Source organism: Mizuhopecten yessoensis, unplaced genomic scaffold (assembly GCF_002113885.1).
Source record: "Mizuhopecten yessoensis strain PY_sf001 unplaced genomic scaffold, ASM211388v2 scaffold716321, whole genome shotgun sequence".
Classification (NCBI taxonomy): domain Eukaryota; kingdom Metazoa; phylum Mollusca; class Bivalvia; order Pectinida; family Pectinidae; genus Mizuhopecten; species Mizuhopecten yessoensis.
In genome coordinates, this window is record NW_018480058.1 from 724649 (window position 1) to 737347 (window position 12699).

The 12699-nt window shown below is 33.5% G+C and overlaps 1 protein-coding gene across 1 annotated transcript in view; it reads right to left on the reverse strand.

Annotated features, from left to right (window-relative positions):
• LOC110443030 (calcitonin gene-related peptide type 1 receptor-like) overlaps positions 1-6136 on the reverse strand; it is a 127294-nt gene extending 121158 nt beyond the window's left edge. Inside the window, exon 1 of the mRNA XM_021486978.1 lies at positions 5993-6136. Within this exon, the coding sequence (XP_021342653.1) occupies positions 5993-6098 (106 nt within the window). The 5' untranslated portion in view covers positions 6099-6136. The remainder of the gene's footprint in view (positions 1-5992) is intronic.
• Positions 6137-12699: the final 6563 nt, after the last annotated feature.

The following is a 12699-nucleotide window of genomic DNA, read 5'->3' on the forward strand; positions in this document are numbered from 1 at the left end:
GTAAGGTAAATCATTTCACAAATGCTAAAACAATAATTCTGTGAAAATAGTGTTTTATAAAATAACAAGATCCCTATAAAATGCTTCCATGCAATAGCCTATGGTCATGTAAATATTCCAAGCGTAAGCGGGCTATGGAATGATGTCCAAAGTGTACATGAATGAGAGTAATTTTGATCTATAAAAGAACAGTCAATTGACAGTTTTAATATCATAAATTAATTTGTTTCCGTCGTTTTTGGTAAAGTAAGAAAACATCTGTCATTGTATAAATTCTATCCCTCTACAAAAAGCTCTGGTTTTTTTCAAGGTAGACAACTCTCATCAGGATCAAAATGATTGTAAAATGTAAAATAAATGAATTATTAGGCTTTGTGTATATTTTGTTCAAATTATCACTCTTTTTGTATTAAACTATGTGTCCTGTTTGCTTTAAGCTTGTATATAACTACTTTTATCCATACAATTTCAATAAAAAAACTTTCTGTAACGTGTTTAAGATATTTCATGATAAAAACAATATTTGAAGGGTTGATTAGCAATGTTTCTTTTCATTATTTTATTGTTGTAAGTTTTGAACAATGCCACACACTGAAAAAATGTGAAATTGATAAATTTGACAAACATTCACATTTTTCGGTATTTTTTACAAAAAAAAATCCCAGTTTATCGGAATGGTTAGATTGTCATAAAATCATCTCTACATAGTGACATAACCATTATGTGAAACTTTAATTGAATTCTGCTGGTTAATTGCAAAAGGGTGGAGCCTCCTTAAAATGTTCTACATTTGATGGCCAGGTTTTCTGTAACATCTTGTTTATACTTTGTCGAACCGTTGGAAATCTGCTACAATCAGTGTTAAGAGTTATGTTCCAGAATGTGATACAATCGGTGTTAAGAGTTATGTTTAAGAATGTGATACAACCAGTGATAAGAGTTATGTTCCAGAATGTGATACAACCAGTGTTAAGAGTTATGTTTCAGAATGTGATACAATCAGTGTTGAGAGTTATGTTCCAGAATGTGATACAATCGGTGTTAAGAGTTATGTTTAAGAATGTGATACAATCAGTGTTAAGAGTTAGGTTTAAAAATGTGATACAATCAGTGTTAAGAGTTATGTTTTAGAATGTGATACAACCAGTGTTAAGAGTTATGTTCAAGAATGTGATACAATCAGTGTTAAGAGTTAGGTTTAAAAATGTGATACAATCAGTGTTAAGAGGTATGTTCAAGAATGTGATACAAATAATGTTAAGAGTTATGTTTAAAAATGTGATACAATCATTGTTAAGAGTTATGTTCCAGAATGTGATAGAACCAGTGTTAAGAGTTATGTTCAAGAATGTGATACAATCAGTGTTAAGAGTTATGAACCGTTGGAAATCTGCTACAATCAGTGTTGAGAGTTATGTTCCAGAATGTGATACAATCGGTGTTAAGAGTTATGTTTAAGAATGTGATACAATCAGTGTTAAGAGTTATGAACCGTTGGAAATCTGCTACAATCAGTGTTAAGAGTTATGTTCCAGAATGCGATACAATCAGTGTTAAGAGTTATGTTCCAGAATGTGATAGAACCAGTGTTAAGAGTTATGTTCCAGAATGTGATAGAACCAGTGTTAAGAGTTATGTTCCAGAATGTGATAGAACCAGTGTTAAGAGTTATGTTCCAGAATGTGATACAATCATTGTTAAGAGTTATGTTTCAAAATGTGATACAATCAGTGTTAAGAGTTATGTTTCAAAATGTGATACAATCAGTGTTAAGAGTTATGAACCGTTGGAAATCTGCTACAATCAGTGTTGAGAGTTATGTTCCAGAATGTGATACAATCGGTGTTAAGAGTTATGTTTAAGAATGTGATACAACCAGTGTTAAGAGTTATGTTTCAGAATGTGATACAATCAGTGTTGAGAGTTATGTTCCAGAATGTGATACAATCAGTGTTAAGAGTCATGTTCCAGAATGTGGTACAATCAGTGGTAAGAGTTATGTTTAAGAATGTGATACAACCAGTGTTAAGAGTTATGTTTCAGAATGTGATACAATCAGTGTTGAGAGTTATGTTCCAGAATGTGATACAATCAGTGTTAAGAGGTATGTTCAAGAATGTGATACAAATAATGTTAAGAGTTATGTTTAAAAATGTGATATAATCAGTGTTAAGAGTTATGTTCCAGAATGCGATACAATCAGTGTTAAGAGTTATGTTCCAGAATGAGATACAATCAGTGTTAAGTTAAGAGTTATGTTCCAGAATGTGATACAATCATTGTTAAGAGTTATGTTTCAAAATGTGATACAATCAGTGTTAAGAGTTATGAACCGTTGGAAATCTGCTACAATCAGTGTTGAGAGTTATGTTCCAGAATGTGATACAATCAGCGTCAAGAGTTATGTTCCAGAATGTGATACAATCGGTGTTAAGAGTTATGTTTAAGAATGTGATACAATCAGTGTTAAGAGGTATGTTCCAGAATGTGATACAATTAATGTAAAGAGTTATGGTCCAGAATGTGATACAATCAGTGTTAAGAGTTAGGTTTAAAAATGTGATACAATCAGTGTTAAGAGTTATGTTTAAGAATGTGATACAACCAGTGTTAAGAGTTATGTTTCAGAATGTGATACAATCAGTGTTAAGAGTTATGTTCCAGAATGTGATACAATCAGCGTTAAGAGTTATGTTCCAGAATGTGATACAATCAGTGTTAAGAGTTATGTTTAAAAATGTGATACAATCAGTGTTAAGAGTTATGTTCCAGAATGAGATACAATCAGTGTTAAGAGGTATGTTCAAGAATGTGATACAATTAATGTTAAGAGTTATGTTAAGAGTTATGTTAAGAGTTATGTTCAAGAATCGGATACAATTAGTGTTTATCCGCTACACTTTGGTTGATTCCCCGACTTAAAGAATGTCTTTTTGTTTACATCCGTCCTCCCGATACCACAGGGGTGTTTGTGATCCCCCTTAAAGCTATATTTAGCAATCCACACTTATCGGAAATCGGACATTATAGGATAATATTTTGTATGAAGTACAAAAAAAATAGTTATTTGTCTCTGCTCAATGTCATTTGATCTGAACTGTAGGTGCCTGGGGACTTGTATTCAAGATACCATACATTGAAAAGTTTTTCGGGTAGCGACGTGATTTATAGAATTTAGCTGCTCTCTCCGTAGACATCTATTTAACTATTTAAATAACCAAACAGGTTGCTTCACACATAGAGCAAAGAACCTACCATAATTATAAACTTTAAAGACAAAGGTTTTCGTAGTTTCATCTTGGTACAAAAGAAATGTTGTGAGCGTTATGAGAACCACTAAGCGGGCGTATGTAGTTTTCACTTTTACGCTCTGATGAAAACGAAGACAAATTAATCGCTTTTAATGCTTAGTTAATATGCAAGTATTTCGTTGAAATTTTTTCTCTTTCGTTTCCGATGTGTATGCTCTCTCATTTCCGATGTGTATGCTCTTTCATTTCCGATGTGTATGCTCTTTCCGACTAACTTTTGGAAAGTACCGTACAGCTACATACATGTTGTAGACGATAAATCGAACGTTGAAAAATTTCAAAAACGCATTTCACTGCAAGGTTTTGGGATAAAGGGTGCATCGTACTTCACAATAGAACAACATAGTAGTTATGTATGACTTCAGCTGTTATAGTGTACGAGGGAGTACCTCACTATAAACAATATTATTGGTGACTGTCAGATACGTAACGCAGGCTGGTGTTTATGCTAGTTGGTATGGAGGAGAAGCATCCTGTATTATTTTAAAGTTAACATGATCTAGACAACGTTACAACATACAAGTATATATAGTTAAAACAACTTCATGTTGCTCACAAGATGCTGAGCTGAACATTTTTGGAAAATTAGCCTATACATATTCCAACGGCATTCATAACGACCTCGCAAAGTTATGATGTTAATATCAATTTTACTCCAGGATAAAGTTGAAATAAAAAAGTTGAAAAATGACATGTAAACAATGACACCCATTATATTGTGTTACTGACAGGTTTTTGTGTGTCATGAAATCTTGTCACTTTTTTCGACCATAGGTTGAGGAACTAGTATTTTAAGATTTTCGTTTTGGCCTTTCCGACCACCAAATCACACAAATGTAATCTCGTGATCACGTTTCCGATATTCAGTCCTCAGCAAAGCCTCTTACTGGACCTAAATGTTTTATCTCATGTTGAGATTTCTATTTACATCAAATATCAATAATAATCTGTAAAGGTTAATTTGCCAAATTTCAAAACTTCGCCAAAGGCTTGTTTAAGCCACAAATGGTGAAAATATTTTATAGCTAAAATAGAAAAGTTTAGCAGTAAAATCATTATCACGAATGTTGATAGATTTTCTAAAACACATTACTTTGTATTTCACTATTAATAACGTACCTGGCTATACTGTATGACTTTACACTAGCAATTATTATCAGGTGTAAAACATAGTCCCTAGTTAATTCTGAAGTAAGAGAATACAGTCAAACCTCGTTATCTCGAAGTCGACGGGGTCATGGAAAAACTCATGGAGTTATCCGAGTATTCGAGTTATGCAGATTCATAAATTTGGTATGAAATTTGCTGTTTGGACTTAGCACTAGCAGTTGTTGAGCAATCGATGAATGATATACATAATAGATATAACAAATAAAGTTATATAATTTCACAATAAACACGCTTTCAAAAATAGAGTAAATTATTTCCGAAAAACGCACCTTCGTTTAACACGATCAAAATGGTTGGACCATAATTGTAAATTCGTTATTAGATATGAACGGGCCTAGTGATTAAATGCGGTTTTTGGCTAATCTCGATCTTGGCAAAGTCTTTCCAGGTCTACATTTGTATTTGCAAGTCCGTCAAGTTTTACTTCTGAAGTGTTACATTCAAACATCGAACTATAACACGTAAACCCTTTGTGGGCGGAACGGTCCAAATACAGTAACACCATCACTATTTTGTCACGCAGGTGGTCGGGTCTCAATCCCAGTTCATATACGAGCGTAGAATTTTAAGAGAGAATATCTCCTGCCCCGTTGCGGAGGTGTTCAAGACTCCTTACAAGTAGATATTCCCTCTGACAGCACTCTATATGGCAGTGCTAGTGTATTCACAAATGCAACGTGGAGATACGGAAACCATAAAATAATTTTCAGCAAAGTATAAGAGAGTTATTTTATATGATAAGTAATCTTTATACGAAGTTTATTTCCTGTCAAATTGTATTATCAATATGTAATTGATATAATTGATAGTAATATCATTTTTTTTTTTAAATAATGTAAAAATGAACATTCTAACGCGTGGAAATGTTTGTGTTTTTACTATTTAAACTGATCATGGTCTGAAAGATTTCCCGTTGGCAATGATTCTGAATTATGTACATATGTATCTATAATCTATAAATCACTTTAGGCGCGTGGATATGTTCGCGCTTTTTACCCATAGTGAAAAATGCAAGCATTTGCAGTATATTCCATGGCAGTTTATCTCGAAGATTCTCCACGATGCCAACAAATTCACTTTTCAAAAATAGCAATAAAAATGTTAAACTCTCAAATATTAAATGGAATACTCTTATAATAAACTATTTTCCGAAAAAAAAACACCTAACGAAAACACATAGCATTCGCTATGGAAACATCTGTCTCGAAAAACATTAAATCTGCTCTATTAATTGTGTCGAGTTTAATTAACAAAAAAACAGCCATATTGTCGATAAGAATAACCTATGTCCCAATAATGTCAAAATCTGTAAAGAATTAGACGGAACTATTTTGCCAAATTTCTATTTTTAACCATGTTTCCGTTGCTCAAAGTAGCTATACGGTTAAAATTGGAGTTATTTTCATCAACAAATGCGTGTAGCTATTCCGGTTATACCCACATAGTGCACATACAATAAACTGATTTATTTGTTCATGAATTTCACAAATACTAAACTAGCAATCACTTACCGTCATTAGGAGGTAAATTGTTCAGAACGTTCGCTTCACATTGTTCCTTCCTAATACGAATACCACTATAGAACGAAGCAGGTAAATGCACGTATTTGTCCGACATCGTAAACTTAAGCCCGGAGCTTCTGAATCCGACCGGAAATCACCCTTTACCAAACAGTGCGAGTTTATTACTGTGTCGATTGGTCAAGAGACTTCCAGTGTTATCAACAGCGTACTCATTAGCATACCAAAGACACCCGTCAGTTGTTATAATGCTTTGTGTTCGAACGTGTGCTTGCTACAGTTGCAATGGTCGGATGATCTAGCGCGCGCGCTGAAGTTCTAGACTACGGCAGTGTCGGTGGAACAGAAGCCTTTATAAGGCAAATATTGTTCTCCGATACACGTAATAAACATATGTTGATCTCTTTCAGCTGATGTCATTTATTTGGCGATGCTTAAACAACCAATTACATGGTTTCCTAATTGATTTAAACATTGGTTTTATTGAAGATTAAGGTTCAACAAAACCCCTAGAAGATGTAATAGTCACACTGAATTTCAACCCCCTGGAAAGTCATATTCAAATATCCTTATCAAAAATTGCAATAAAGATATGTAATTAAAATATATTGAACTTGTATATGAGCTATCAAAAAGGTACACAGCCAGGTCAACGAAGTCAAAATACGGCCTTAAGGCTGATGTAATGATAAAAGTTGCTCACAAGATTTATAACATGTCAATCTCTTAAGCGACCCAACTGAATGTTACGAAATGACGTGTTATTTGAAGATCATTTATATACCTAGGTCATGCGGGGCTTTATTTCTCTTTAACTAGGGTCAATGTGTGGAGAGGCAGACCGGTCTCACAAGAAGATGATTGTTACTATGGGAAAGTGCACAAATTATAGTAAAACGTCCGCTTAACATATTTTACCAGTATGTATGTGTAAAATCATAGACATTTGACCATAAACATTACTTAAACTTCATATAAAATGTCCTTTGATATAAAAGAGTTTGACTTGTTATAAACAGTATCGTACTCTTCAGCTTCAATGTTTATATTGAATGAAGTGTTAGAGGGGCGATAACTCTGTTATCGTTCCTCTGAACGAAATGTTAACACGGCTAAATGTAGCTAATTTGCCGCATATAACAGCGATTTGAGTACGAAAAAAACGGCTCCATAACTTTTGCTGAAACTTTCCAAGTTTGTAGAACTCAGCGCGATCTACCTCCTTGTGTATCTGTTATATCTGGGGATTATTACTAGTTATTGAGATATTTGGTGTAAAACACGCCAAAATCGGCATTTTGACCATTAGTTGCTGTATAATTCACCCTGGAGAATTAACACTTAAAGCTGACGAACTGAAACTCCAAACATAAGTAGTCCAAGTTATTATGAAGAAAACGTTATATTTGGTTTTTCGATACCTTTCATAGAACGGCCCTGAGAGGGTTTTGAGTATGGGGTGTATTTCTGGGGTTTCGTGGAAATTTCCAGAAGATCCGATTTCCCCGTAGTCAAGCGCCAACTTGGGTACCCCCTCTAGGCTAGAATTGAGATAACAGCTTGTTGCGCATGCGTTAAATACGAAGAAATGTTCCAGCCGCTTATCCGGTTCTAAAATATCTAGCAAAATCCCAACATGTTTGTTGACGTTGCGCAACAGTTCTCGTTTCTTCAATATTTACTATCGTTATTTTTTGTTTCTACGTTCAATTAAATTCAGATTTCGGTGTGTGAAGCCTGTTCACTGTTTGTGGTAATCTCTCATTTGTGATAATTTGTTTACGTCTAAAAATAGCCACGGTAATCCCCAGCTTTGGGCACAGGGGCTAGGTGGTAGGTAAATCTTGTACCCCGTTCCCGGACCCGGACTGAAACCCCGTACCGGGAATATAAAGATATTTTAATATCTCATTAACGCGATGGTTTATAATTTCTATAAAAAAATAGAATAATTTCAAACATTATTTTCTAAATGTGACAATTACAAAAATGTCTATTTATTATCTAATAATTTAGAAATCGACGATAATGTGTTTTTCAAGGGGGTAAAACTTGTACGCCGCAGTCAACCGTGAAAATCACGGTTTTTCACATATAAGTAGAAATTTAGGGAAAATTAACATGTTATTTTCAGATATATAGAAGAAAATACCTTACTGTTGATAATTATGTAAGTTTCGTTGAAATAAACAACATATTTCACATGAAATTCTGACTTTGTTGTGATCGCGGGTGTTTTGTTTACTCCCGTACCCGTACTAAGGGGACATAACTCTGTCAAGCTGTCGTTATCAAGTAGAACTCTTAGCCATTCTATTAGAATGTTACCAGGCTCTGCGACGCGGACGCAGTTCTACATAAGAGCCCATATTTTTTTAAACTATATATATATAAGATAAATAATAGTTCACAAAATAAAAATTCATGATCATCATTATGATTGGTTATCATTAGAAAAAATGGGTATTTTTATAATAACTTATATTTGAAGAAATGGTTTTATGATTGAAATAATTGTGTTCTTTTTAATACAAATTACAAAATACAAAAAAAGGATTAAGTTGAATAGAAAATTATAAATATATTTATTAAAATAAAAATTAGCTGTAGTCATGTTTTATGTTTAAATCACAATGCTGGCTAACCTAACTAACTAAACTGCATTATTCTAACCTGACCTATATACTTAATTCTGACTTGTATTGCTGTTTTATGAACACTTACCACACTTCATAATAAAACTTATCCTAGAAAAATGTAAATCTGACAGATCACTTACACATCTATTATGAAACCATCTGTCACAGCCATCATCACAAGAAACCATATCATCAAATACATTTGAAATGTGACACCCATCTGCTTCGCAATCAATAAAAATATCAAATGATAAAGAAGTTTTCTTTTGCCTATGCCTACTCATTTTTTTCCTAGGAAACTTAGTAAAGATTCCATTGGAAATACATTCTACAAGATGTTGTCTCATGCAAGTGGTGTCAAACTCTAACTCTTCACTCCCGTTAAACCCATTGAAACAAAATTCTACCAAGTTAGCAATAGCAAAAACCCCACAGTCAACCCCGTTTTTCTGTTGTTGCACATTTGGTAATACTGTTTTTTAAAACTTTTCTATTTTCCCCATATGATGATGGTGGTGGAGGTTTTTACATATTATGCATATTTAGCACGAGTCTTGACGAAGTTATGTCCCCTTAGTACGGGTACGGGAGGAAACAAAACACCCGCGATCACAACAAAGTCAGAATTTCATGTGAAATATGTTGTTTATTTCAACGAAACTTACATAATTATCAACAGTAAGGTATTTTCTTCTATATATCTGAAAATAACATGTTATTTTTCCCTAAATTTCTAGTTATATGTGAAAAACCGTGATTTTCACGGTTGACTGCGGCGTACAAGTTTTACCCCCTTGAAAAACACATTATCGTTGATTTCTAAATTATTAGATAATAAATAAACATTTTTGTAATTGTCACATTTAGAAAATAATGTTTGAAATTATCCTATATTTTTATAAAAATTATAAACCATCGCGTTAATGAGATATAAAAATATCTTTATATTCCCGGTACGTGTTTCAGTCCGGGTCCGGGAACGGGGTACAAGATTTACCTACCACCCAGGGGCTAGCAACGATTTATATATGATAAGAATAAAAATAGTGAGAAAAAATACGTAACTGTACAGTACAGTAGGCCTACATAACATAATGTTATTTTATGTACAGTTACGTATTTCTTTTCTCTAATTTTATTCTTGTCACATATAGATCGTTGCTAGCCCATGTGCTTGAGGAGACATCACTACACGCGCGACTAGCATATTACCTGAGCATTTATTACAAAGATTATAGGGTTGACAATTACAACGATGACTGTAATGAGTCATTATCAGAAATTGTCACATTTTTTAGTCCTGTGCTGTTACTGCATTTTTTTTTCATTTACAGTATACATTTCAAGTGTTATTTCCTAAAAAATGTTGTTTTGGTAGGTATGCATATAACCAAAAAATACCACACATATTTACAAAATTTCTATCCTGTTACCAATACCATTAAAGTTTTTAGCAAGAAAACTAAAAAATAAATAGATTAACTTATTCTTGTGATGAAATATCAATATTCTAATTAATTTCACATACCGGGGGGTATTATTGTTTCAAAAGCACTGTGGTCGAACGGCACTGTATAGATTCAGGAAATAGGGATCACCGAAGCGAGAGCTAAATAAATCACGTTGTTGTACACCTCCAGTCGAGGTAAATTGGATTATTTTTTTAATCATTACCCATGTTGTATAATTAGTCAAAACGGATAAAGCAGTTATTTTTGTAACTTTTCAACCCGATAAACTGAAATATATATTGATACTCACTTCTTAATCTTACATAATCGATCATTAATCACAAGCGCTGTCATCCGAGTCGATCAAATTTCTACAATTCTGATAATAAATCTGATAAATTTTGATTGAATTCAGAGACGATGATGAACAAAGAGTGTATGAGGAGACATGCAATCAAAGCAAATTCTTGTTAAGTTAATGTGTGAAGTTTGAACAACCGTGGCTCTTAATCGACGACTACAGTATAGTTACTTGCTTGTTTATATGATAAAATTGACTATGATTACTAGTGATTGTACTGTCGATTACTTGCGATTTCCTTGTATAACTATTACATGGTAACAATAAGGGTGTGCAGTGCACCGAAATTATCGGTGCTTCGCGAATCAGAACTTTCGAATCGAATCACCGATAAGGATTTCCAGAAATCGGTTTGGTTCGGTTCAAATTCTTCATACTAAGCGTGAGTGTACGCACAATAATTTTGTACAATGTTAAGTCATTTTTGTAGCATTTTGTATTTTAAATGATGATATTCAGAAGATTGAAAGTGATTGTCAGAATTTCCCGCGAATGACGGAAGTCCGGTAGTAAACAATGCATGCAGCGCACCAAGCGGCGCACTGTCCTACGATAATACCCGAGTGCGTAGCCGGACTATAGGTATCCTCGGGGCTGATTATCACTATACTGCATAATTGATCATGAATGACGGAAAAAACCAGCAGACTCTATTTGGATTTCAGTCGTCAGATAAAGACGACAACTTTCAGTTCATATTATTACATAATGACTGTCTGTGCCCAGTGTGGGTAAGTTACATGATCTCTGTTTCAGTAATACGCGCCATTTTTAAAAACGTAATCAAAACACTGACATTTGAGTTTGAATAACGTTTTCTTGTGCAATTTCAACTTAAAAGCGAATCATCTGTAGAAATAAACTGGTGCATGGCTAAGAAAACATCGTTGTTATAAAAGATTTTTGGCACATTTATTGAAGTATAAGTATTTTTGCCAAAAGTGATCCGATTTGGGTACTGCCTCCTTACACAATTTTCATTCTGTTACTGACTAATTCTTGGTGTTTTTATTCTATGACAAACTGGAAATATGAAATACATAAAAACCTGTAAAAATGACATTGCTACAATAAGTTAACAATTTTGTGATGATATTATATACCCATGGGGATTTAGATAAGGTGTACCCCTAATATATGCAGCCATACCCCCATTTTGAAAGGTATGGGGTACAAAAAACCCCAATTACAAAAGTGACAGGGAACACTGCATTTAAATACCAAACATTGTCTACGTCTTCGATGTCAAATCTTTTAAAAAGAAAGCATGGTATTTCAATTAATGACTAGCAGCAATCAATATTAACACAATCTACCCTAGCAGTGAAAACATTTTAACTTGGAATTTTTTTTAATATGTTACCATGGCTACTTTATAAACTGTCACTTTTGTTTTGTTATACCTTAATTAAAGGTTTTATAGTTGATTCTTATGTTTTTATGAGAAAGTGTGTATCAAGTGAATCGATTCGAAAAAAATCGATTCGGAGGGATCAAAATCGAAATCGAACCGATATGAAAAAATCCTGATTCGTCCCAGCCCTAGGTAACAAGTCGCTTCCGATTGTTATTACAGAGGTTTTGCAACGTACCTTGCGGGTACATGTGAGCTACAGTACGCATACAACTATATTCTATGATTACATAAAGGACCGTCCACATGTACATGTAGCATGTAAACTGTGACTTTTCAACTTTCTATCGTAATATGAAAAGGCAAAGCCTAAAAAGAACTCTACAAAGCTGTTTTGGCAGTAACTGCACTTGAAATTATCTGTGTGAGAAAAACCGTTTATTCCACCAACAGTCAAAATGTAATAATGCAATGCAATAAACCATACAGTAATATAAAGCCGCAGGCGCTATTAACATACAGTCTGGTCACTATTATCCATACAGTAGCATGTCAAAAAGGTGCTATTAACAATCATTGTTTATTTTATGTTTAAAAACACAAATGCTTTCGTTAATGTGTGTTTTGAATTTATAAATCATTGAATTAAGAAAAAATACATAAACCATGTGTGGTATAAAAATATCACATTGTAAAAATAACACTGTTGTATGTAATATAAAAAAATGAACTTGAAATACAGGCCTATTGGGTATATACATGCACAGAATTAGATTAGATGTTATCTAAGTCTGTGATACATGTAATAACAAATAAAGAATATAATCCTGACTATTGTGATGTATAAAATACTTCCCAGGTCAAAATGTCTTTCCTGTTGGGGTATTGCACAA